This window comes from Ictalurus punctatus, chromosome 14 (assembly GCF_001660625.3).
Source record: "Ictalurus punctatus breed USDA103 chromosome 14, Coco_2.0, whole genome shotgun sequence".
In the NCBI taxonomy this organism is placed as follows: Eukaryota; Metazoa; Chordata; class Actinopteri; order Siluriformes; family Ictaluridae; genus Ictalurus; species Ictalurus punctatus.
The window spans coordinates 21,527,055-21,554,042 of NC_030429.2; the positions used below are offsets into that span (position 1 = coordinate 21,527,055).

At 41.8% G+C, this 26,988-nt stretch overlaps 3 protein-coding genes across 10 annotated transcripts in view; 2 read left to right on the forward strand and 1 right to left on the reverse strand.

The window, feature by feature from the left end:
• The window catches only part of LOC108275206 (neogenin), a 136,729-nt gene extending 131,849 nt beyond the window's left edge, over positions 1 to 4,880 (forward strand). For 7 of the 8 annotated variants that reach the window (XM_017485845.3, XM_017485852.3, XM_017485854.3 and 4 more), the window contains 3 exons: positions 1,162 to 1,395; positions 1,514 to 1,635; positions 2,696 to 4,880. In XM_017485845.3, the coding sequence (XP_017341334.1) occupies positions 1,162 to 1,395; positions 1,514 to 1,635; positions 2,696 to 2,779 (440 nt within the window). In that variant the 3' untranslated portion in view covers positions 2,780 to 4,880. The remainder of the gene's footprint in view (positions 1 to 1,161; positions 1,396 to 1,513; positions 1,636 to 2,695) is intronic. The other variant, XM_017485850.3, reaches the window with a different exon arrangement.
• On the reverse strand, positions 4,382 to 18,197 carry scamp2 (secretory carrier membrane protein 2). Its single transcript, XM_017485855.3, has 9 exons — positions 18,038 to 18,197; positions 14,370 to 14,447; positions 12,406 to 12,483; positions 12,153 to 12,267; positions 11,926 to 12,054; positions 8,431 to 8,590; positions 7,600 to 7,701; positions 5,568 to 5,685; positions 4,382 to 5,471 (listed from the first exon to the last, which is right to left on the reverse strand). Exons 1-9 carry the CDS (start codon positions 18,089 to 18,091, stop codon positions 5,325 to 5,327), a joined length of 981 nt encoding a protein of 326 aa, XP_017341344.1. The 5' UTR covers positions 18,092 to 18,197; the 3' UTR covers positions 4,382 to 5,324.
• Positions 18,198 to 18,486: 289 nt separating this feature from the next.
• On the forward strand, positions 18,487 to 26,846 carry mpi (mannose phosphate isomerase). The gene is made up of 8 exons (XM_017486190.2): positions 18,487 to 18,604; positions 18,922 to 19,049; positions 20,785 to 20,985; positions 21,607 to 21,748; positions 21,917 to 22,096; positions 22,213 to 22,386; positions 23,559 to 23,767; positions 25,442 to 26,846. Exons 1-8 carry the CDS (start codon positions 18,589 to 18,591, stop codon positions 25,643 to 25,645), a joined length of 1,254 nt encoding a protein of 417 aa, XP_017341679.2. The 5' UTR covers positions 18,487 to 18,588; the 3' UTR covers positions 25,646 to 26,846.
• Positions 26,847 to 26,988: the final 142 nt, after the last annotated feature.

Consider the following 26,988-nt stretch of genomic DNA (forward strand, 5'->3'; position numbering starts at 1 on the left):
GGGGACTGTGTGGTCACATAGTTAAGAGTTCTTAGCTACTTAAAAGGGTTCTAGTGTAGACCCCGTTCTGATAAATTAAACTGCCAGTGTGACGCTGGTTTGTAATTGGTATCAATACCTGTGTGTGTGTGTGTGTGTGTGTGTGTGTGTGTGTGTATAATAATGAATGAAAAGGCTCTTTTGGTCAGCCGATGGTTTCCGTGTTTAAACTGTTTCTCCACTGTGATCTGTTCACATACTCACTAGTTTTAGAAAGTAGTTCCATAATTCTACAGGGTGTCCCAAAAGTCTCCATAAATAGGGAAAATTTTAGCAAAGTACTTTTTAGTAAAATGTAGTTGCAGCAGCAGTGTCGTGTCGTGTGTGACGCGCTTGCCACGTTTCCTGTTAAAGTCCATCGCAATAATAATAATAATAATAATAATAATAATAATAATAAAGTCATCAAAACTCTGGAGGAACACAAATGGAACTATGGGAAATATACTGTGATAAAAAATACAAAATAGATCAGAATAATTTAGTATTTTATGATCTTGAAAGTAGACGCCCTTTTTGAGTAGAATTTCCAGAAACGTATTCTTGGCGTTTTCTCGACCGATTTCTTGAGGAATTTCCCGAGATGCTTTTTAAACAGTATTAAAGGAGTTCACACCGACACCGGACTCTTATCGGCTTATTTCACTCAGAGTCGTCCGTTTAAAAAAAAATATTCTCTGTAAATAAAATGATAGTTTTCTAATGAAAGAAACGAACACGTCGGCACGATGATATTTTCGTCTACAACACCGATTTAAAACATTTAATCACACACCTTCAGATCAAAAGCTTTTTAAGATCATGAGAAACATTTCAGTCGAGTGTCCACAAACTTTTGACCGTGTGTGTGTGTGTGTGTGTGTGTGTGTGTGTGTGTATATATATATATATATATATATATATATATATATATATATATATATATATATATATATATATATATATATATAAACTAAGTATAAAAAATTTTGGAGGACGTTTTGCTAAAAAGTGTTAATTTCCTCACTGTATGGAGACTTTTAGGACGCCCTGTATGGTACATTTTGTTGCTCACACTCACCCTAACAACATGCATCAGGACCAGTCAGTGTACTGTACTGTAAATCGCCCCTGTGTGTTTAGAATCTGTAAGGACTCAGCCGCCTGCCCCCGAGCTGCCAGTCGCCCCCAGCACAGCTGACCTGCAGCACACAGAGGTGCTGATTAAAGAGGACGAGCCACACTGCTATAAACCTCCCACAGCCCACGTCCACCCCACACACCCCATGAAGAGCTTCACCGTGCCCACTGTCACTGTGTCAACTCACAGCACACCCAGCTCTGCCCTGCCCTGCACCGTGCTCATGCCCCCACCAGGTCTGCCCACACGTACACATTGAGGATAGCTACAGACACTGATCTCATCACCAGCTGATACCTGCACCTCAGGCCATGTGCCATCACAATCTTCTTTTATTCTGCCTGTCTGTTTCAGTTCCCGGTGTGAAGACGGCATGTATCGGCACCCTGAGCAGAGCTCGTGCCCCTGTGGCCGTCACTGTTCCCAGTGCTCCTGACCAATCAGAAACCAGCAAGATGCTGCCACAGAAAGAGTCTGTAAGTGCAATATTCTCCTCCACACGCACTCACTTCCTCCAGTGTTATACCACGGTCTGTCCGAATGCTCGATTCTGATTGGATGGAAGGTGCGCCTTAAAACCGCATATACCTCATTTAGTTCCGGTCAGTTTAATCACCGTCCTATAAACAACTGTAACCATAGTAACATACAGTTAAACTCACAGCTTCATTATTAGTAGAGATGCGGCACAGACTCGGGTAATTCTCACACACAATCTCTCTCTGTCTCTCTCTCTAATAACTATTTAGTATAACTAATTCAAATAAATGTAATCTTATCGCACTACTTTATCTCCGTGTATGGTTTAGAGCAGGATTCTAGATCTAACGACCCGTATATGAAATAACAGACGAAAATGAACCGCTATTGGTATCTTTTCAGTCAGATTTTGCGCTGCGAACATAAAGGACCGCTTTACCTTGTCAGCGCTGGCGAATTCACCACGGTATACGCGGGATAATCCACGGCTAGGCGTGCGTTACACGGTTTTAGCGCACTCCGCGGAGGCAAGCGCGTCTTTGCCTCCACGCCGTGCAGAACAAATGTGTGTCCCTTACACAAATCACTCTATTGTTCTTTAAATGCTGAAAATATTTCTAAACGTTTTTATTTTATTTATTTTTTTTTGCCCTCGTTTCTTTTTACATGGATTTGCTGCTTGGCTTAATTCAAACTGTTTACTTACTAAACCCATACTAAATTTGTATAAATAACGAATAACCAAACAAAATGGCATTTTCATGTTTTAATATCAAATTCCATCCCATCAACACTCACTGCTTTGTCAAAACATATATATATGTGTGTGTGTGTGTGTGTGCGTGTGTGTGTGTGTGTGTGTTTTATCTTTCACCTCAGTTCCACTGATACGTCTCCCTTTTTCCATTTGCGTCCTCTCTACCTGCTCTTGCATCTACCTCCATCATCCTTTATTACATCCTCCGTGTGTCTCGCTTCCTCTTTTCCTCTCACGCTGCATCCTTCGCTGTGGCCATAACTCTAACCCCGACGCTCCCCTGCATGCCTCTCTCTAAGGCCTACAGGACAGATGAGCTGTCAGAGGAGATGGCACATCTGGAGGGCTTGATGAAAGACCTGAACGCCATCACGACGGCCTGAACTCGTTAACCCCCATCCACAGCGGCCGAACGTAAACTCTGAGGAAAGCCTCGAGGTGTGTGTTTTTTTTTTTTTATATATATATATAAAGGAACCAGCCAGACGTTATTTTCAAAGCGACGGGCAAGAGGACGTGTTTCGGATATTTGGTTCTGCATTTCTCCGGATGAGCAGCCGAGGCGAGGTGAACAGTTGCAGAGGTTTCACCAATCGAAAGCAAGTACTCTGAGGAAACCGGACGTTTTTACTGTTGTAGCTTCACGACTCCATGTCGGTATTTTTGTGTTTTGTTTCTGTGTATACAGTATGCATATATTATTTTTGTTCTTTACATTTTACGTGCTCATTTGTAAATCTGTACACGCCATTTGAAAGGTGTGGATTTTTATGGACTCCATTTCAAGTCGCCATGCCGTTTACATTTCCCCTACACGTGAAAGGTAGCGAGTGTCTTGTTCATACGAGCATGGACGTTGCCTTCGGTTTAAAATGGCTGTATTGTTTAAAACTCTACACTGAAGAATGAATATGTTCCTTGGATTAGAGAGACACGATGCCGTGCGTTCTCTCCAAGGGAAACTTGTAGCATGAAACTCTAAATATGCATCATAAATTATATTACAGGAGTCTACATGCTCCAATACTGATGTGTATAGTAGGATGTAAAGGCTATTTTTGCTAATTAAAAAAACAAACAAAAAACTCGTTTTGAGCGATTGCATCAAGTCTACAGTGCTGGAGTTTACACGGTGGATGGAGACATGACGCATTTGGACCTTGAGCGTCACCTTGAACACCTCGTCTGCTCATGATTCATCTGTGCGAGCTGGAAGCACCGCAAACTGAATGAAGACGTCAATAAGATGTGGTTTTTTTTTCTTCTGACCTGACTTTTTAAGTAATGCACCAATTTTCTCCTTTCTACATTTCCGAAAGACACTTTTTATATCGTGTTTGTTTTTTGTTTTTTTTAAATAAAAGGTAAGTATGTTGATTTGTAAATTATGATATACAAAGTCCCCACCGACCTTCTGTTCCCATCACGCCTCCTGACCTACCGCCAGAGCATATGAACTCTAGAGCGCCAGCTCCATTTCCATCGTTTCATCCAAATGAATGTTAACGTGACGGTCAGAAACCCTGCTAATGGATAAAGTGTTTGTAAGCGTGTTAGCGAATGGATTTGTCGAACTCTCCAAACGTCCGCTGGAACCATCAGAACTTCAGTTGCACATTTTGTATGGAGTTTAAAAAGGAAACACTGATGTCATGTAAAAACGAAGCTATTTTCTGTAATAACGGAGACAGTTTTATGAACCCTGTCGTTTGATTTGTCCTTGTACTATGAGCTCATACTGCTTATTTTTGCTGTTGTACAATGATGTGACAGTCCAGTGGAAAATATGTTGTTCCAAAAAAAATAAATAAATACATTTTTGTAATTCGTCTTAACCTGTGCAATTTGTGTTGCTTTATCAGTGTGTGTGCGCGCTTGTTCTAACAACCCAATACTTTAATTTGATAAAAGGTGCATTAAAAAAAAATTATTAATTTTATTTGCTTAATCGCTAGATCTGAGAATAAATCAGACAAAATACACAATTTTATAAATTTCACAAAACCTGTTACTGTTCATTTTATTTATGAATCCAATCCTTAAGGTGCAAAAAAAAAAAAAAAACATTTTCTGCTTAGAAAATTCAAACATGCTAAGATTTTTTTTTCTTCCGAGAAGCGTAATCAAACTCAAAAAGGCCACTATTAAATCAACGTTAGATAATATTTCAATCTTTTCATATATTTACAGGCAAGGCAGAGATCAGACACCAGCGTTCGGATATTTATCCTTCATCATGCGGTATACAAAAATTAGCCGTCTTTTATTTTGACTCGAACATCAGACCGACTCGCTACGTGAAATACGGTCGAACTTTACAATTCCAGTGCTGTTTTAGAATAATTCATTCATCTGTACATTTGACTCTTGAACGAATGCAACAGTTCCCCTTAAATTTGTTTGTTTGTTTGTTTTTCCCCCAAGAATGAATGGCACTTGGACAGAATGTAAGAAATGAATACAATAAAGGCTGAACTTGCAAGGCACAACAAGTCCACTGTTCGGAGGCGTTACTAATTAAAGCTCCAAGCACAACTTATTAGCCAAATGAAAGCAAACGATCCCAGATAAGCGGACATCACTTAGGAGAAAAGTCTGTTCATTGTTCATTCTGTTGTCCCTTCACCAACATGACTAATTATTAATTTAGTTTTCGGCAAAAAAAACAAAACAAACAACAACAACAACATATATATATATATATCTATCACAATACCCATTCAAACTGAAAGCATACATACAAACATACAGACATGTTACTGAGTGCTGCAACTCCACCCCCTCAGCTTCACATACTCTATATGTGAACTCCCAAAGTGTTGACTGCAGTCTGAAGGCCAAAGCGTTACGGGGGAGCGGCACAGCCTGCACAGGCGTGCGCTTCGGCGCTGTGGCTCTGAGGGGATTCGGGCTGTTCTCTGCCGAGTTTCAGTTCCTCTGGAGGGAACTCTGGGCTGCTGACGTGGCCGCGCTCGCCGCTGCCGTCTGGAACGTGCGATTGGTGAGCACGCCCTGAGAAAACTCCTGCTGCGCTTTCTGGAAGCTCGCACCGGTGTGGCGGTAATGAGAGTGAACCTGAAAACAGTTGCGGCGACGGCTCAGAAGTGACACTAGGATAAATCAAGCGATATTTAAAAAATAAAAACAAACAAAAAAAAAAACAAGACGTACCATTTTAAGAAGGATGACCGACAGCACGGCGCACACGGTGAAGAACACTGCGACCACCATCATTACTGCGCTCACCGCCAGGTGGCCGCTGATCTCCGTGAGAGCCGAAATCCAACCGCTGTAAACACAACAGCGGGAGTGTAACGACGGAAATCCTTTAGTAAACCGGCCAGGTCAAAAAGATGACTAGCGTGATGAAGATAAATGAAGCAGGAGAGAGAAAATGAGGCGACAGAGCGCACAGATGCAGGGAGAGACCTACTTCAGATACAGAGGAGGAAAGCGCAGAAAGGCCCGATAGGTGTTAATGCAAGGAGATGGAGCCTTCAGCATAGACAGAGCAGAAGCCTTAGAGATCAGCACAAAGACTCCTGTTCCACAAGTGAGAGGCCAGAAAAAAAGAGCTCTTGGGTTAAAAAAATAATCATAAGCTTCTCTGAGGAAGTAAGCACACCCCTTTATCAAATGTTGCCTTCATTTAAAAAAAGATTTTTTTTATTTTTTACATGTATATGTAATCTCAATGCTGGTGAATGTACTACAGAACACCACAAGAACCTGAACTTCACTGAACTAATGAATTCAGCAGCTGGTGTTCCTCACTTTGACGGAAATACAAAGCATTTCGTGTCACAGCATCGACGGCTTCCACCAAATACGCAGAAACCGATATCCTGTTTGTTTATTTCTATACTGGACTCTAGCGCGAGATTTCATAAGGCTGCAATATTCACATGCTAATGTCTTCTCACAGACCTTTCAGGTGTGAGCAGAGATACCGTTACCCCTGAAGTTACTTTCCAATAACAGCACATCCTGAAGTATGTGCACACCTGACCATCGCACACATTTTCTACAAGTCGGAAGCGCACAGTTGTACAGGATGTGTAGCATTAATAATTTCCCCTTCACTGGAACCCAACAGGCCCAAACCTGTTCCTGCATGACAATACCGCTGTTCACAAAGCGAACTCCGTGAAGACACGGTTTGCCAAGTTTTATGTGCAAGAACTCGAGTATCCTGCACAGATCCCTGACCTCAACCCCACTGAACACCGACTGCACCCCAGACCTCCGAAATTATTAATGCTCTTGTAGCCGAATGAACACAAATCCACACGGCCATGCTCCAAAATCTAGTGGAAAGCCTTCCCAGAAGAGTGGAGCTTATTATAACAGCAAAAGTGGGAATAAAGCTGGGACAGGATGTTCATATACGTAGTGTATTTTATTCCTCTTATACTACAGCGAATTGCAAACGATTCCCCTCCCCCACAAAACATTTAAATAAAGAACGGCTCTATCTTGTAGTTATTATGACAAATCAATACAGCCTATCTGTCCTGAAGACTCCTCACATGTTGGAAGGTTACAGCTTTACCTCGGACTATTTAAAAAAAATAAAATAAAATAAAAAAGCAGACACCTGAGACTTTTTCCATAAATGTCAAATAAACGTCTCTGTACAGAAAACTTCACCAGATCAACAATTACACGTTTTTTTTAAAAAAATCAGTTTACATGTCATACACGTCCCTGCGTAAGCTGTGACTACAGAAACGTATTCGAACGAGTGCGTTAAAATAAACCTGCGATTTGCCTTGCGGCAGAACTTACTGTCTGAGCCGTTATAGAGAATTAATCCACACCTTCTGACCAATAAAGACGCATAGGTGAGCAGAGTGATCCCAGCAACGTTTAAAGACGTTTCAATTAATCATCTCCGTATTTGCTGTGAACAAAACGTTCAGCTGTTCAACTGAATCAAGGAGAGCTTTACAAGGAAAGTTTACTGTTTCTTTCAGTTATTGGGTTCATTTATTTTTATTAAAAAGAAGGGTTCTTTAGGTACCGATTCAAGGACAATTACATGGTAAAGTTGTGCAAATATTTAACAAGTTTCATGTTTGTTCAAGAGATGCACTTCCTCACGCCTCTCCAATGCACATATTCTCACTACAACATCCCAGAAAAGGATTTTTTAAAAATAATAATAATAAAACTGACAGATTATAGGAGTTTGCGCACTCACCTGTTGCCCCATCGGGGTATACCGACAGACTGAATAATCATCACCACAACTTGGGAAAAGAAGATAAAGAAGAAGGAAAAGAAACTGAAGGAGCTGTCGGACCTGAAAGAGAAAAGACAAAACATCAGTTAGAAAATTCAACGGCAAAATCCTACACAACACGGGACGCTTCCATCTCGAAACATTTTTATATTATGAGGTACAGATCTCCCGACACATCTATGTTATAATCAATAAACTGCCAACATAATCCAAAATGAAAACTAACATCAACACTAATTTGAGGTCGACTGATCGATCGGTTTTGCAGATTAATAAGCACCGGTAACTGATCGCTGGAACTATTCGGTTATCGGAAAAATCCACACCGATAGTTTTTCCCGGTTGTGACCGTTGAGAAGGGTCCGCTGTCATTATTATACAGTACGAGAGCAGCCTCTAGAGGCGAAATGAAAACCATCGCTGACAAATTTTGTTCTGAAGTGTTTTTTTTTAATTAATTTTGGATGTCTCTATTTTTCGAGTCTTACTTTTTGGTTCAGTTTGATTGTAGATCTATTATTTACTTTTATATATATTAATATTTATTTCGTTTTTAAAAAGTACAGTACATTATCATGCTACAGTCAGTACTGTTTATTTATGTAGTAAAGTTCAGCAGTATTTTACTTTTCCTTCAGTATCGATTTTAAAAACCTAAATCGGTCGATTAATCGGTTACCGGCTTAGTTAGTTATCAGTATCTGTAAAATCCACTAATCGGTCGACCTCTGATATTTCTAATGCAGTTCCCAGTTTAATATGGCTGCGTAAAACTGTAGAGATCCTCACTTGAAAGCCTTGTAGACGGGCCGGAACCAGCAGAGGAAAGAGCAGGGGGTGAAGAGGATGAACCACAGAATGGAGAGGCCAAAATCCACTCCGTAATCGGCTTTAACCGTGAAGTACGCCAGACACGCCAGTACGTTTAAAAACAGTGTCACACAATACACTGAGAAAGTAAGAGATAAAGAAGGAAAGAAGGGACAAAAGACAACAGTACTTGGATATGAAATAAGAGCAGAATACACAAGTATACAATAGTTTGGGTGTGACCAGCAAGTCGTCTGACATCTCGGTCACTTGATTCAGGTTAGATATCCCTGTTGCTTTTATCACAGCAGCTGCCACACCCATTCTTAGGAATCTTAACCCTGCCTTACTGGAAAACTATCAACCTAATTTTACTCTACCTTTCTAGAGTTACCTTTCTATTGGTGAAAATGTAGTTGCGTCACAGTTACAAACCTTGCTGAATAATAATACTTTTTTGAAATATTTCACTCTGGCTTTCAAACACTTCACAGCACCCAGGACACACTCACACGAACACGTTTCAGTGATCTCATCTCTCTGAGGTGCCGCCTTCAATACTGTGAATCACAGCATATGCGTTTGCCATATCTATTGAGGCTACAGACTTAAGCTCTTGTTCAACAGACACCAATTTGTCACAATCAGGAATCAAAAACCAGCCAATGCTTCTGCAGCTCAGGATCAGTTCTTGGCCCTGTCTTTTCCATTATTTACCCAGTGTCTCTGAGTCACATCACACAGCATCACAATCTCAGTGTTCACTCTTATTTGGTATGATGATACTCAGATTTATGTAAGCCTAGATCCACCACAAGCATACCACCACCTGCTCTTACGTCATGTAGTCCAGATATAAAACTATATGACTGAATGGCAAGTTTTCTAAAGCAACGAAGAATGTGAAATAATTATTGGCCCTAAATCAAGAGCACACTGATCGATCATTATTTTCCCTCATCAGTAGTGTAACACCTAGGCGTTACTATTGACCCCTTTCTTGGTTCTTTTTCTTCCACACTAGCTGTGATTACATGGACAACAATAATCCACTCTTAATCCGATTAAGACCATACTCTAATTAAGAAACTACCATGTAAACAGCAATTTTTAATTACCTTAATCTGATTAAGGTCATAATCGAAGTAAGCAATAATCGAATTAAGACAGGTGGAGTACTCCTGTTTTAGTGGCATTAAGGACGTGTAGTAGTGACATGTAAACACCTTAATCACATCATGAACGTCGTGTGAGAGTTTTCAGCGCATTTTGCGACAGGACACGATCTCACACGGCAGTTTTACGGCGAACAAGAGAGTTCGGCTGTGTCCCAAATCGCATACTTTCCTACTATAGGCCTGTAGTGGGGAAAAATACATGTATCTTGGCTACTATATAGACGGTAACTACGCGATTTGGGACACACCCACCGCTTCAAGCAGTTGTCTATTAGCACGTACAGTATGACAAATAATTAACCGCACTTGAAGCGTTCGTAAACAAAATTAATAAAAACACCAGAAACTGTATACGGTACCATAACAAAGACCAACTGTATGTTGATACGTGAAATTCTTGAGGGACGTCGGACGGCGTGGCGCGGTGACGTAATGACGTGTGCTGTTAATCTAATTATGTTCTAAAACATGTAAAACAAGAACATGACAGGAGTATTCTAAAAGCGACTCATGTAAACACCTTAATCACATTGTTATCTTACTCAGATTAAGGTCAATAATTAGATTACTGCTGTCCATGTAAACGTAGTCACTCACAATACACTCACCTCAGACATTCACAGCTGAACACAAGTTAAACTTTAGTCCATGTTTGTTTCACCAATCATTTTGATACTGCAAACCCTACTCCCCTCCACCATACTGCAATCCCCCCACCATTCTGCAGTCTCCCACTCCATACTGCATCCCCCCCACCACCAGCATACTGCAACCCCCCCCACCAGCATACTGCAATCCCCCCCCCACCATTCTGCAGTCCCCCCCACCAGCATAGTGCAATCCCCCCATCATACTGCAAACCCCTCCCCCATCATACTGCAAACCCCCCACCATTCTGCATTCCCCCCCACCAGCATACTGCAATCCCCCCCACCAGCATACTGCAATCCCCCCCACCACCATACTGCAATCCCCCCCACCACCATACTGCAATCCCCCCCACCATTCTCCAGTCCCCACCACCATACTGCAATCCCCCATAATACTGCAAACCCCTCCCCCCATCATACTGCAAACCCCCCACCAGCATACTGCAATCCCCCCCACCAGCATACTGCAATCCCCCCCACCATTCACCAGTCCCCCCCACCACCATACTGCAATCCCCCCACCATTCTGCAGTCCCCCACTCCATACTGCACCCCCCCCCCCACCAGCATACTGCAATCCCCCCACCAGCATACTGCAATCCCACCAACATACTGCAATCCCCCACCATACTGCAGTCCCCCCCACCAGCATACTGCAATCCCACCAGCATACTGCAAACCCCCCACCATACTGCAGTCCCCCCCACCAGCATACTGCAGTCCCCCCACCATACTGCAGTCCCCCCCACCAGCATACTGCAGTCCCCCCCACCAGCATACTGCAGTCCCCCCCACCATACTGCAGTCCCCCCCCACCAGCATACTGCAGTCCCCCCCCACCAGCATACTGCAGTCCCCCCCACCAGCATACTGCAGTCCCCCCCACCAGCATACTGCAATCCCCCCAGCATACTGCAATCCCCCCACCATACTGCAGTCCCCCCCACCAGCATACTGCAGTCCCCCCACCATACTGCAGTCCCCCCCACCAGCATACTGCAGTCCCCCCCACCACCATACTGCAGTCCCCCCCACCACCATACTGCAGTCCCCCCCACCATACTGCAGTCCCCCCCACCAGCATACTGCAGTCCCCCCCACCATACTGCAGTCCCCCCCCACCAGCATACTGCAGTCCCCCCCCACCAGCATACTGCAGTCCCCCCCCACCAGCATACTGCAGTCCCCCCCACCAGCATACTGCAGTCCCCCCCACCAGCATACTGCAGTCCCCCCCACCATACTGCAGTCCCCCCCACCATACTGCAGTCCCCCCCACCAGCATACTGCAATCCCCCCCACCAGCATACTGCAATCCCCCCCACCAGCATACTGCAATCCCCCCACCATACTGCAGTCCCCCCACCAGCATACTGCAATTCCCCCACCATACTGCAATCCCCTCCACCCTACTGCAATCCCCCCCATCATACTGCAATCCCCCACCATCATACTGCAATCCCCCACCATCATACTGCAATCCCCCACCATCATACTGCAACCCCACCCCTATTGGCAACGTTACTATCATAACTCCAATGTAAACCGAACAGGGAAAACTGAGCACATTTGAATTTTTCGCTTTAAAGATATGACAATTAAAATGACCTTTTCTTTTTTTTAAATAAGATTTTGTAAATACATACGCATCCACAGGTAATACATCATTTTGCAGAGACGTCTGTGCTGCTCTGGAATTTCCTCTGAGAAGTCCTGGTAGAAGCATGGCTTTATGGGGAATACTTTGGGCAATGGGGGCCAGTTGTTCTCTTTGCCTGTGGAGAGGAAGTGGAACGTATGCACCCCACCTAAAATACCTACATACATTTATATTACTTTGATGCATGTCCATTATAGAGGCTGCGCACAGTACCTGTAACTCGCTCTCTGGTCTGTAGCTCCTGTTCTCTGCGCTCGAGCTCGGCTGCTTTCCTCTCCAGCTCCTCCTGCTGTCTCAGCAGATTGGCCTGGCCTGTGGCTGCAGCTGCCTGTGGGTGCAGCACAGGGGTTTATACGTACGTTCAGCTAATGTGTACTGTGCATCACATAGTGGAAGGGTCCACAAATAGCTGCACTGTAGCCATTTCATTATACTGCTATTTCGCACGCTCTTGCGTGATGCTGACCTGAGGGCTGGGCTCCAAAGAAGGCTGCAGCACAGCAGGCTGGGACGGGACGGTAGAGGCTGGGATAGTGGTGCCTTCCTACACACAATTAACAAAACACACACGACAGTTAAAGGTTAAACTTAACTCCAACGACCAGAGAACGCATGCAAGGTTTAACAGATGGTCCCAAAGAGCCACCCGCTGGTTTATTTGTTTGTCATTTTATTTTATTCAACCCATCTTAGTCAATCTCTTGTGTCATCATATGTGTATCGGTTGTTTTCTATAGATACCAATCTAGAGATGGCACAAACAGACCTGACACAGAAAAAAAGACAACCCTTGTTGCAACCCTTCTATTTCCTAGAAGACATTTTCTGCAAAGTGTATAAACAGGAGGAAGGGGTAAATGCTAAAGGTAGGGACTGTGTGTGGGACATTCTCACCTCCTCCTACAGTTACTCAATCGGTTTGTATCTGCGTACAATATTTCCTAAAGAACTTAATTGGTTCTACAGGGTGTCGAAAAAAGCTCCATACGTTAGGGAAAGTAACACTTTTCAGCAAAATGCCTTCCAAAATTTTTGATATTTCGTTTATATTTTATATATACACAACCGGTTTAGACACACTCATTTTTTATTTTTATTTTCCACACATATTAGAATAATAATAAACTCATCAAAACTCTGGAGTAACACAAATGGAACTATGGGAATTATGTTGTGATAAAAAAAAAAAAATTCAAAATAAATCAATATTTTAGCATCTTTAAAGTAGACGCCCTTTTAGTCTATAATTTCCAGAAATGTATTCTTGGCGTTTTCTCGACCGATTTCTTGACGAATTTCCCCTGAGATGCTTTTTAAACAGTATTAAAGGAGTTCACACCGACGCCGGACTCTTATCGGCTGCTTTTCGGAATTTTTCGCTCCGAGTAGTCGGTTTAAAAAAAGATATTTTGTAAACAAAATGTTAGTTTTCTAATGAAAGAAATGACTACGCCGGCACGATGATATTTTTGTCTACAACACCGATTTCAAACATTTAATCACACACCTTCAGATCAAAAGCTTTTTAAGATCATGAGAAACATTTCAGTCGAGCGTCCCAAAACTTTTGACCGGTAGTGTGTGTATATTTTATTTATATATATTATATATATTAGATGGCCTTTAAGAACGCCATTGACAAAAAAAAAAAAAAGAACGTATTGAGATCATTCTCATGGCTGGATCAGGAAACTGTCACAAGGTTGCGATAAAATTTAACAGGAAACGTGGCAACATGGCACACAAATCCCACACACACACACACACACACACACACACACACACGACTCTGTTGCCAAACTTATTAACAAATTCAAAAAGACTGGAAGTGTTGTTGACCAAACAATTCAATTCAATTGTATTTGTATAGTTTAACAACAGACATTGTCTCAGGATATAGATTTTAAATATATGAATTCATTAGGGATAAATTCCCTAATTCCCTGCTTTCCCCAAACAGGAAGTGGACGTCCACGAACATCCACTGACGAAGGCACAACTGACGTGGTACTAGCAAACATAGTCGCCTGTGTATAGAGACTTTTGGGGCACCCTGTATTTCCTCAAAATATTAACAAATTAGTCACTCAAAACACAGCAACCCTGATTAGGACTAATCTAGAAGGATTTGACTGAAGAACAAATGCGCAGCATGCCACACAAGCAACCCACTTTTCCCAGTACACTCCCACGCTAATCACCAGGTCAGATTTTCAACCTTGAGCTTCATATCTTCACCCGCTCTCATGCACGAAAGATAATCACTGTACCCCCCCCACCACCACCACCCACCACCCCCTTGGGTTGCACTGCATCCAGGTCCCGCTGCAAACCTCTGGTCCAAATTATTTTCTCCTCCCGTTGGACTTCCTTTTCTTTCCCCGACATCCCTTCATTTGAGATATTTCTTATTCTGTTATGAATACTTACAGAGTCGTTGCCAGGGAAAGGCTGGTATTGCTGCACATGATCCACTCCAGGATGAGTCACCTGTGTGACAGATGGATCCTGAAAGAGAACGCCACACGTCACGGTTTATTAGGATTCTGTGATTCAGCTCTTAGATATGTGCAGCTCACAAACTGTGTAGGACAAGTATGCATAAATCACTTATAATCACCTATCATTAGAATCGCTTAGTCATTCATCATCTAAATATTTAATACTGAATCAGCTGGAGCAATGTATTATTGATGGCTGGAGATAAAAGGCAAAATACCAAACGTGTAGCGTCATCATTCATAGCAAAACAAGGTGCACATGACTCTGCAAAAACCACAGGATGTAATCTATTGTAGTATATACACATGTTTTCATAACCCATATGCAAAAGGTCGTTGTTTAGATCCTTCAGTGGCAAGTCACATGGTTTTAAAACCCAAATTACACCACCACATTACAAAGCACAAAAAAAAAAGGGGGGGGGGGGGGGGGGGGGGGGGGGGGTTATTATGCAATGTACAATGTATTTAAAAAATTCCAAACCACCCTGTTAAAATGGCAGGGTTTTGTAACGTAAAGGAATGAAGCCAAGATAAACCATGTCAGATCTTTTCCTGCCTTCAATGTGAAATTGCAAAGTAAACAAATAACGTGAAAAACAAATCAGAAACATTTATAAGTAAAGAAAAATAAACTTACAATAACCTAGTTGCATAAGTGTGCACACCCGTGAACAAAGACTTTGTTGAAGCACCTTTTGATTTTATTACACTACTCAGTCTTTTTGGGTAAGAGTCTATCAACGTGGCTTATCTTTTGTCCACTCTTTGGTGCAAAAACATTCTAGATTGAATGATCTTCAGGTCACCCCACTGATTTGTAGTTGGATTCAGGTCTGGGCAGAATTGGTCACATCAGACTACAACACATTTTGCCACACAGTTTGGGGTGATTCAGTTGAGCTTGGATGATTTTTGTGAGAAAAGGCTTCACCCTACCCCATAGCCCAGACATGTGAAGAATACAAGAGATTCTTGTCACATGCACAGAGTAATCAGTACATGACGGACATTCCTGCAGCTCCTTTAATTTTGATGTAGGTCTCCTGTCAGCCTCCCTGGTAAGTTTTTGTCTTGTCCTTTTGTCAATTTTGGACGGACGTCCCGTCCTTGGTGATGTCACTGTGCTGCTCCATTTTCTCCACTTGTTGTTGATGGCCTTCACAGTGTTCCATGGTATAACTAATGTTTTGTAAATACTTTTATACCACTCTCCTGATTCAGTCCTTTCGACAGTGAGACCCTGCACATGCACTGTCAGCTCTGTGTGGCTTCAGCAGTCAGATGAAACCGAGAAGACGTACAGAAAAAACCTAGAGAAACAGCTGATCTTTATTTGGGGTTAATCTGAATAATTTCATTGATGACAGATGTATAACAATTACTTTTGAACATGAGATTGAATGTGATTGGTTCATTCTGAACACAGCCACGTACTCAATTATAAAAGGGTGTGCAAACTTATGCGACCTGTTTATTGCCCCCCTACTTAGTTTCTATACATTCACACTTAGGGTGGGGAAAAAGTTCTTTATCTTGGGTTCACTTTTTCCAATCACAAAAACCTGCCATTTTAACAGGGGTGTGTCCAATTTTTAATATCCACCGGACATGACACAGCATAAACTGAATCAAATATTTACGGAGCGTTCCCGCCTTCAATTTCCAGAGTTCAGAACTACAAATTAACCTCACGCCATCGAACACATCCAAAAGATCGAGTCATCTCGGATCACACCTGGTAGAATTCTCACAAAGTTTTACTGGAGTAGACGTTACACAACCACACGAGGGACGAGATTTTTTTTCCCCCTCCCCAAGTTAAATAGTTCTGCTAATCCTTTTACACGAATATATTCAAAAGACAGCACCTTGTACCTGACCAAGACAGCTCTGTTCAGTCAGCTAGACCCCAGACCGTGCTCTAGGCTATAGACTAACCTAACCAGCAGTTCCTCTCAGCCATTGAAGAATTTTTTTTTTTTACTGAATTGCCTAATTAAATAACTGGCTAGTCCACTGAACCCATTCACTCTATTTTAGAATAATCGCTCACGCCCTGTAAGCAAACATTAAGAGCAGTCACGTCACAAAGACAACAAGAGGAACGTTCACTTCCCAAAGCAAAGTTTTAGGAGGGGGAGAGAAAGCCACCTGCTCCATTGTCCTGTTCCAATACGTGAGCTAAATGTGCCATAAATTTGGATGTTCGGAAACATGAGCGATCTATTTTTTTCGCCGAGACAAACGGATAATCATAACATAAGGGATTTCTGACAGAATTTCTTGCCTTTATTAAACACTGCACCTCACCTTGAAGGGATACAAAAAGAGGAAAAGCCCGAATTGTGCGCCTAAATGAACAGTTTCACTTAATATTGTATTCTTTTAATTATATGTGGATATTAGATACACTGCTTAACATCAACCCACGTAAAAGAACTGAACGGGAACACTTCTGCTAAACAATTAATATAAGACTTGTAGATTTTACGCCTCTACAGACGGCGGTACACTACTTTCCTGTATTTCTGTGAAGCAAAATCATACACATGAATACCATACAGTAGAGAAACACACCGAGTTTCAAATGAAGGCTCTACCCTCATGACACTGGGGTTGTTATGCAGATGTGGACTGGCATAAATTTGGCTTGACGTATATTCGATCTTTGCAAATTAAGGAAACGTCTCAATTTAAATACGATATTCGCATACATGTTTCTATCTTCAATAGTTTTTGAAGAGAATGATTAACAGTCACAAAACCAACTGTTCATGTAGGTGTCAGCTATAATGCACACCTTTTAGACTTATCATATTTCATAAAATAGCAAATCATATGCAAATATTGCCACATATTTCACTACAGAATGGACTCGTACACAAAATATACCATAATTTAAAGCTTAATAAGATTTGAAGGGGATGACTTACAGTCACAAACCCAACTGTAAAGTGTGATATTTATTTTAATAAATATCAAAAATGTTTGTGCATCATACCTGACACCTAGATCAACACTTTACATTTGGTTGTATAACTAAGTGACTCATCAAATGCTATTAAGATTTAAAGTATGGTGTATATTTTATTGGTATATTTGGTATGATATATGGTAAATATAGTACACTGTTTATCTGAATATCAACTTCATGCCAGTCAGATGTGGTGTGGTTTATGTTTCATTCTGTTGGCGCAGCAGGCTTGAAGGCCTACACCATTAAATAAAACCAGCCAGTCTAAACTCAATTAAGAACTTAATGGAATAAAAATAAACGAACAGGTATACACGGGGGTGTGCAAAATACCACAATAATAAATACGTTTTCATGCCAACGCCGCTGTAATCTTTGTAACATGACAAAGAATTGCCCGAATCACTTCCTCCAACATTACCAATCCGCCCTCGAAGCCGAGCGCTGATTGGCTCACGGACATGTCAATCACATGATGCATCCCACCCGAATCTGTGCCTATCCCACATCATTGGCTTCCTGTCGAATTTCACTCAAACTCGGTGTGTAAGGAGATTTACATACACCGTTTTATCCCTACAAACCTTACCGTTTTATCCCTACAAATCTTACCGTCTTACCTGAAAAGGGTTGACGTCTACTGGGTAGTCAAAGTTATTCTCGAAACCTGACATCCTAACGGAGGTTTATCCGGAACTGAAATATAATAAACAGATCCGTCGTGTAGCAGTTGCAAACGTTGGAACGGCTCTACGCACTTCCGCAGTTGATACACACTGCGCATGCGCATCAGGCTGACCTACGCGTCACGCGTTACACGTTAAAAAAAATCTATATATTTAAAATGCATATATAAATAATTTTTTTACATCACTCTGTGGAGATTTGAATATTCACAAATTAATTTAAAAATAATTAAATAATAAAATTATTCGCGCCCCCCCCAGTATAGTATAGAGTATATATTATTCACAATGTTAACGTCTAATATGAACGGGATTAGAGTTAAAAACGACAAAACATATAAACACGGGTAATGGTTAAATTATTTGAAAGCCTTTTTGGTGAGAATTTTATATCATAACATTATTAGTTGTGTAAAACATGATGGATTTCCGGTTTGGTAGCCGTCGTGTGACGTCACACCAGCGATAGCGCCACCATTGCAGAGATGGAGGAAGTGAGAGGTGGGTTTCCTCCACTATTTTCATTCGGCTTTCATTTTCTTTTTTACATCAGTTACATTAAATGAAAGCGGTCAGGATGAGCGTGTCTGTGTCTGTGTAGTGTGTGTGTGTTAGTGACTGTGTTTATTGTGCACTTGGGCTCCATAGCGCAGTGCAGCTGACTGTCAGTGTGGATTTGCCAGTAGCCGCAGTAGGACCTGAGAAAGCCCTGCTGCTGGACCATGACAGACAATTAAACGCTTATTTTAGATCTCAGAGCACGACAGTGTGAGGTAGACAGGGAAACGTACTATCTGAACCTTTTTGTGTGTCTGTAGTGTTTCCGCTGTCATGCCTTGTCCAAAACTATGCCTGGGGGAAGGTGGGGCTGGACAGTGAGGTGGCTAAGCTGGTCCTAGGTGGAGATCCTCAAGCTGTCATACAGGATGACAGACCATATGCCGAGGTAAGCATGTGTTCTTGTTAGAGCTGATCACTGATCCAGGCTTTCCTGATCATTAGGTCATCTTGCTTTTGATTCATCTGATACACACTATATGGTCAAAAGTATGTGGACACCTGACCGTCACACCCACATGTGCCAGTTGAACATCCTATCTGCTGTTATAATAACCTCCACTCTTCTGGGAGCGATAAAGGGTTAATCGCGCTTTGGTGCTCACTTCTGCTTAATAAACGTGTGTTGAGTCAGTATCTCTAACGTTTCAATATTTTAAGTGACATATGCACATATTCTGTATTCTGAATCGATTACAGGGACATTCCTCAAATGACATCCTTCAAAGAAAGTAAGTAAGGCTTGCTGGAAAAATGTTTAGCGCAGCAGACAGTGAGAAATCGCAGAACATGAACATTTCTTCAATTTTTAAAACATATTTTAGAATGAGTGGTATCTGACTTTGTGGACGAATTTTTGGCTGTTATGAGCCGCTCGAGGAATAAAATGTGAACTGATGGTTGTGAGGTTGAAACAAACTACGCTGACGCTCATTAAAAGTTGTGTTGTGCCCTGTTATTGGGTGTATAGAAAAATGACACGTACCTCTTAGCTCAGATAAAAAATTTGCCGCACCACTTTTATAGTAGTGGTGCCACCCCTTCGGGAACAGGTTTTGGCCTCTTAGTTCAAGTTACAGCATACTGAGACATCCTATACAGTTGTGCTTCCGACTATGTGGCAAGCGTTTGGGGGAGAAAAGCACATATTGCCGGGTGTCCACATACTTTTGGCTACTTACATTAACTGTAATCCTGCTTGATTAGTCGTACAGATTAATCTTACGTTAGGATTCACTTGATTCTTGCAGCTGACATGACGTGGTTGCCACAATGGCAGCGTCTATTAGGTTGGTGGCAGAAAAAAATACTTTGTTTTATTTTCAGTCAGAAGGAAAGGAAAAAAGTTCTGTCCACGATTAGTCTCAGTATTAATAGTTCGAATGAATCCCACGTCGAGGTTTTAATCAGTGAGGATTTTAATCACTGGTTTGTTAATAGATTCAGCCCACACCTTGCTTCAGTGGATAATCTCACCTGGAAAGTGTAGACTGCAATCACAGTATACTGCATAGTTGTCGAAGAGTCGTTATTTTATAGAAGAGGAGAATCCTTTTGAGTCTGGATTCTCCTCTTCCTTGTGTCATCTCTGGGAGTTTTTCCTTGCTACTGTCATATCTGGCTTGCTCGTTTGGGATCTAAATCTACATCCAGATTTTTATAAAGCTGCTTTATGACGGTGTGTATCGTTAAAAGTGCTATACATTTCAAATGAATTGAACTGACGCATACCGTTTAGCTGAACAAATCCATAAATAGGCTTGGTCTTTGTAAGATGTCTATTCTCGTCTTGGCCTGGATCCTAACAAAACTACTGGGTCTATTTAAAGTAATGGAACCCCTCCTGTGAGACACATATAAATGTCATAAGTCAAGCAGGGCCTGTGTGAAGGTGTACAGAATGTGGAAAAATCTATAGAAGCTTTTGTCTTAGTAGGCTCATTTCTTTTGGCATAATCATTAAAGGGTAGGGGGGTTAATAATTAGACACTCAGGCTGTTTAGTTAGTTGTATCTTGGCTGACTCTGGGTTCCATCATCACCTAATAAAAAGTCTACAGTTGTTCATAAATCTGCAGTTAGTCTCTAGAGCATGTTGTAATATATAGTATGTGTGTTTATTAGCTTTGGATGGGTGCCCACCCTAAGGGAGATGCTCTTATCAAAGACAATCGAATATCACAGAGGACACTGGGCCAGTGGATCGCTGATTACCCAGCGTGTTTGGGGTCAAAGGTCAAAGACACATTTCAGGGACAGCTCCCCTTCTTGTTTAAAGTGCTGTCCGTCAACACTGCGCTGTCCATCCAAGCTCATCCCAACAGAGTGAGTATAGAAGGGTTAACATACTGTACTGTAGAATAATACATAGATTGTACTAGAGGTGGACCGATAGTGGATTTTTACAGATAACTAAGTCGGGCAGTACCTACCTGCGGATAACCGATTAATCGACCGATAGTTTTTTTTTTTTTAATCGATACTGAATGAAAACATAACGGTCAAAGTAAAATACTGCTGAACTTTATTACAAAAATAAACAGCACTGACTGTACCGTGAAAATGTACTGTACTGTTTAAAATTAAATAAATATTAACGTAAATAACAGATATACATACAAACTGAACCAAAAAGTAATACTCCACAATAACCAGTAAAATTAGAGACATACAAAGTGAATAAAAAAACACTTCAAATAGCACAACAAAATTCATCAGCGATCGTTTTTATTTCGCCTCTAGAGGCCGCTCACGCAACGGACGCAACCAGGGAAAACTATCGGTGTGGATTTTTGCCCATGACCGATAGTTCCAACGATCGGTCATCTGTGCTGATTAATCTGCAAAACCGATCGATCGGTCGACCTCTACACTGTACTTCACTGTACAATACGTTCTATTTAAAGCATATTCTCAGCTTCTAATCAGTTACTAAATACTTCTCAGGAGCTAGCAGCTAAGCTACATGCGCAATTCCCCGAACACTACCCCGATAACAATCATAAGCCCGAGATGGCGATTGCACTGACCGAGTTCGAAGGCCTCTGTGGTTTTCGGCCGGTGGAGGAAATCATTTCCTTTCTCAAAAGTGAGTGATGAACACAGTGATTTTACACACCATATTGCATCACAGTACATTGTTACAGTGCTATATGATCAGCCCAGTGTGTGTAAAGTATGTCAGTGTTCTCATTGTTGCATGTACATTTTTCTAAATCTGTCTTTTTAAAAAATATATATATATTTGTTTTATCAGATGTCCCAGAATTCCATGCTCTGGTAGGTAATGAGGCCGCGGATGAGCTGCAGAGCAGCAGGGATAACCCTGCCCGTGCCTCTCTGGCACTGAAGAAGTGCTTCAGCAGGATGATGAACTGTGAGAAGAAAGTATTTGTAGATCAGCTGAACATGCTTGTGAAAAGAGTCTTGGAAGAAGGTAAGATCTTGAAATGTCACTTTCTAGCTGTACTTTACCTTGTGCCGTGCGAGACGTAACACTGGCTGTATGTTATTTGAATGGAAAAAAATGAATTCATGCTCTTATTGTCGTAGAGGCAGCAGGTAAAGACACATCACGCAATAACGGAGAGCTGCTGCTTCGGCTCCACTCCCAGTACCCGGGTGATATCGGCTGTTTCTCCATCTACTTCCTGAACCGCATCGTGCTTCAACCAGGACAGGCCATGTTTCTGGGAGCTAATGAACCTCATGCCTACCTGTCTGGAGGTTACTCTCTCCTTTTATCTGTTTATTTGCAACAATTTAACAAAAATTAAGTTGGAACCTTATCATTTCAATATCATGTCGTATTCAGATCCTGCTCCTCCTGAAATGTACACTCATTGGTCATATTAATAGGAACACCTATTCATCTGCTCATTTATGCAATTATCCAATCAACCGATCAAAAAAAAAACCCCAATTTATCCAATCAATAGTAACTCATATAATCACTCTTTACAAGCGGGGTGAGCAGAAAAGCATCTCGGCACGCACAACACATCGAACCTTGAGGTGGATGAGCTACAACAGCAGAAGGCCACATCATGTTCCACTCCTGTCAGCCAAGAACAGGAATCTGAGGCTATAATGGACACAGACTCACTGAAACTGGACAGCTGAAGATTAGGGGGGAAAAAAAAAAACACCTGTTCTTTTTCTAATCTAAAGAGTGATTATTTGAGTTACTATATCCTTCCTGGTAGCTTGAACCAGTCTGGTCATTCTCCTCTGATCCTCTTGACCTGTCACATGATCGGTTGATTGGACAAATGCATAAATGAGCAGATGTACAGGTGTTCCTATTAAACTGACCACTGAGTGTACATTTCAAGAGGAACAGGACCTTGAATACGACATGACATTGAAATTATAAGGTTTCCAACTTACTTTTTTTTTTTTTGGCCAGGAAAAGGTTAGTTATAATTACGTATGATATTTCCAGTAAATGCCATATTACTGTGTATGCAAAGTGTAAGGAGCGCCTTTTGAAAGTCCTCGACAGGCTTGAAGAGGTTCGCCTCAAGGTTTCAATTGAGAAATGTCAAATCCGCAAAGCTGAAGTCAAGTACGTTGGACACATCGAGTCAGACGCAGGAGTTTCCACTGACCCTGACAATACATCAGTTATAACCCACTGGAAGCAACGTACTCATTTAAAATCTATAAGATCATCCATACATCCGCCTTGGAGCGTTCCTGTTTGAGGCATCACGGGAGGCCTTGCAAACATTTCATAGAGAACGGCGTTGAGAACATGCATCATCTCCAAGTCATTTCTACTTGGATGATAGATAGACTAGATAGATTAGTCATTGTTTCATCGAGTTCATCAGTTTCTTTTTTTTTAATGAAAACCTGAAATGAAACACAAATACTGACCATAACTCATCTTCCAGATTGCGTTGAATGCATGGCCTGTTCGGATAACACGGTGCGTGCCGGACTGACCCCGAAGTACATCGATGTGAACACGTTGTGTGAAATGTTAAACTACAGTCCTGCTCCAGCCAGTGCCAAAAAATTTCCCTCAGTTCAGGACCCTTCAGACCCCTGCGTTCACCTGTACGACCCTCCTGTACCGGACTTCACCGTCATGAGGATACAGGTAAGTTACACAGGGTTCACACAAGCTATAGGCTCGAGACAGTTCGAGAGTAGTTCTTCATCAGGTCTTCCTAGCTGTGGGATTGTGTTTCTGTGTCTGAGGAACTGAGGAAAGCAGAATTAGGGCTTCTGTTGCACTTTCAGGCAGTGCACTGGGTATTTTTGTCGCCTCACAGCTTTAGTTCAATCCTGAGCTCGGGTTTCTGAGGCTTCAGATGCACCGTGACCCTGAAAATGAATGACTGACACTTTAAAGCTGTAACATTACGTGCCATGGTTTACATTGCAAGAGAAAAATGGGCTGCTGTGTAGCGCATCAGAAAAGCGTTCGTCATATCGTCTGGAGAGCTCGAGTTCGAATCCTGGCAATGCCACAGCCATCCGTGGCCAGGAGTCCAAGAGCACAAAATTTGAGTACAGCTAAAAGGTCGCATTTACCAACAAACACCACTGTGAAAGAGCGTGCAGAACTCTCGTGCAACTACAATTTTGGAAATAAATAAATAAATAAATAAACTGAGAACAAAATCAACCATTTTTGGCCAAAACAATCACGGAAAAAAACTCTGCGAAATCTTGTACGGACTGGTCAGGGTGGCATACTCTCTATCCCCTATCAATCACAGGAACACTACGCAATCATGGGCGTGTGTATGTGGAAGTGGGTAAATATTGGATACCGAGTGTGTTACACCGCCGCCCTGACACTGCACAAGCAGCAGTTTAAAACGATGCAGTCAGCTCAGAGGAAGCATGTGGTCTGGTTAGTAGCTGCTGCGTGATAGAGAGCTGACTGATAGGTGGGAATTGGTCAAGACTAAATTAGGGAGAAAATCTTGGGTAAAATAAAAAAAATAATAAATAAGTAAGAGAAAGAAATCGCTTTCTTTTGCTTCTACTTCTATTACATTGGATACAGCAGTTCTGGGTACTACAGAAGCACAGAGTACACTGCGTTCATTTCCTAGTTTAACCAGGTTCTCTGTTAGTAAAACGATGGCCTACATCTGTCCTGTGGTAACAGTGACTACGTTTACATGGACAGCAGTAATCTAATTATTTACCTTATTCTGAATGACAGTATTGTGATCAAGGTGTTTACATGTGTCGCTTTTAGAATACTCCTTTCATGTTCCTGTTTTACACGTTATAGAACATAGATCGATTAACGTCACACGTCATTACGTCACCGCGCCACGCCGTTCCTCCAGAATTTCACGTATCGACATACAGTTGGTCTTACTATATTACTATATAGTAGCAGAAATACATGTATTTCACCTACTACATAGCAGTAAGTATGCGGTTTGGGACGCAGCCGTGCTCTCTTGTTTACCGTCAAACGGTTGAGCGCTGCCGTGTGTGTACGTGTCCTGTCGCAAAATGCGGTGAGAACTCCCACACGACGTTAATAGTGTGATTAAGGTGTGTACGTGTCTGTAATGCGAATAAAACAGGAATACTCCACACGTCTTAATTCCAATTGTGTTTACTTAGAGTATGGCTTTAATCGGATTAAGGTCATCAATAATCGCTGTTTACATGCTAGTTTCTTAATCAGAGTATCGTCTGTGTCGGGTTAATATCGGAATATTGTTGTCCATGTAAACGTACTGACTGTTTTGGGGATTCCTGTACAGTACAGTTGAATATTTTTGCTATGCTCTATCTCCAGGTCCCTCCATCTGTGAAGCAGTACACAATGAGCCCTTTGGACTGTGCGTCCATCCTATTAGTGATCCAGGGCGAGGCCAGCGCGCTCTCAGACATCATGCTGCACAGGGGTTCCGTGCTGTTCATCTCCGCCAACGAGAGCGTCACGCTGCAGGTGACATCATCTTCTGGGATGATGATGTTCCGGGCCTGCTGTCTTCTCTAGGCAAAAAGTTCAGGATGTACGGTTTTAACCTTCTACTTTTGTTTTAACGTTGCTTATTCATCAGCAACTACAAGGGAACAGAACCACTATGGATATAACTTCAGACGCACACTTCGGCAATATGCCAAGTGATAAGAATCAGTATAGTGACATCTCACACACACACACACACACACACAAAAACATATATGTGGTGTCTTTTGCTTGTGGTCCCGTTATTTAAACCGTATAGCAGTTGAATTGAGGTATTGCTACTTTAATAACAGGGTGACGAGTGGGTTTATGAAGTGCCAGTTTTCTCATCATGAGCATATTACGAACATACTTAAGGCCGAGCATGAGAAATCACGATTGCTTTCGTGTTTGCCTGAAGAAAATCCAGTTAAACAAATCTCTCTTGGGGAATTCTTTCTCCTCCCTATTAATAAGCATGTGCTTTAAAAGAAATAGCCCCGTCATCATTAGATTCATCATTTGAATGCGCAGATGCATGTTTTACGTTTAATAAAATAGTTGACTTTTTAAAATTAGCATTTCAGTCTAAAAAATAAGGAAGGTTATGCTTATGGTAAGTCAAATCAATTCTTCACTAGGAAAGGTTTTAACCTAGAAGACAGGAACGCACATGCTCAAAACAGCAGTCTTGTCACTCTCAAGTCAAACACAACTCATTATTCAGGGACTTTTTAAGTGCAACAATAACCACTACTGATAAATCTAGTGTATTTGGGGTGGTTGTTGTTGTTTTTTAAAGAAAGCAAACTGCTTTTACACTTTTTAGTAGGTTTACCCTTTCTAACAGGATGCTTTGTCAAATATGTACTGTGAAAGAGGAAACCAGTGATCAAGTTGCTGATAGTGTTTTTACTGTACATGACTTTCATTTGTATGACTGTGAACATTGTTACCTGTTCTCTGTAAACACCCCCCACCCCAATATAATCTTCTCCTTCCCATCCCCCCCCCGAGAACGCACTCACTGGAATAACGAAGATATTTTATGAAGTATCATAATATCTGTTTACTATAAACTCCATGCACTTTTACACGAGGTTGCCCGAAGCGGTTTGTGTCCCAGATCCTTGATCAGAGTTCAGGGTTTGCTACCTCCAGTGAAGGCATGGATTAGCATTTTTGAATCTGCTGTGGCATGAGGTTGTGTAAACTCTACGTAAACCCTAATAAACTACAATTCTGTCTACTCATCGTGCCTTCATTTTAGTTACCTTGTATGACGCAAGTTCATTACTTCTGTGACGCCAGTTCATAGCGAGGCACCATGCACACACATATTCACACTCCTTTACTCACCTAGGAGCAGTTTGTCAGCATGATCTTGGGAG

Excerpts from the sequence above, each read along its gene's own strand:
- scamp2 (XM_017485855.3), bottom strand. The coding sequence starts at position 18,091 with ATGTCAGGTTTCGAGAATAACTTTGACTACCCAGTAGACGTCAACCCT. Across the intron at positions 12,484-14,369 it reads CTTTCCCTGGCAACGACTCT|GAAGGCACCACTATCCCAGC; the intron begins GTAAGTATTCAT and ends AATTGTGTGTAG. Across the intron at positions 5,686-7,599 it reads ATACCCCGATGGGGCAACAG|CGGTTGGATTTCGGCTCTCA; the intron begins GTGAGTGCGCAA and ends TTGTGTTTACAG.
- mpi (XM_017486190.2), top strand. Across the intron at positions 19,050-20,784 it reads ATGACAGACCATATGCCGAG|CTTTGGATGGGTGCCCACCC; the intron begins GTAAGCATGTGT and ends TGTGTTTATTAG. Across the intron at positions 20,986-21,606 it reads TCCAAGCTCATCCCAACAGA|GAGCTAGCAGCTAAGCTACA; the intron begins GTGAGTATAGAA and ends AATACTTCTCAG.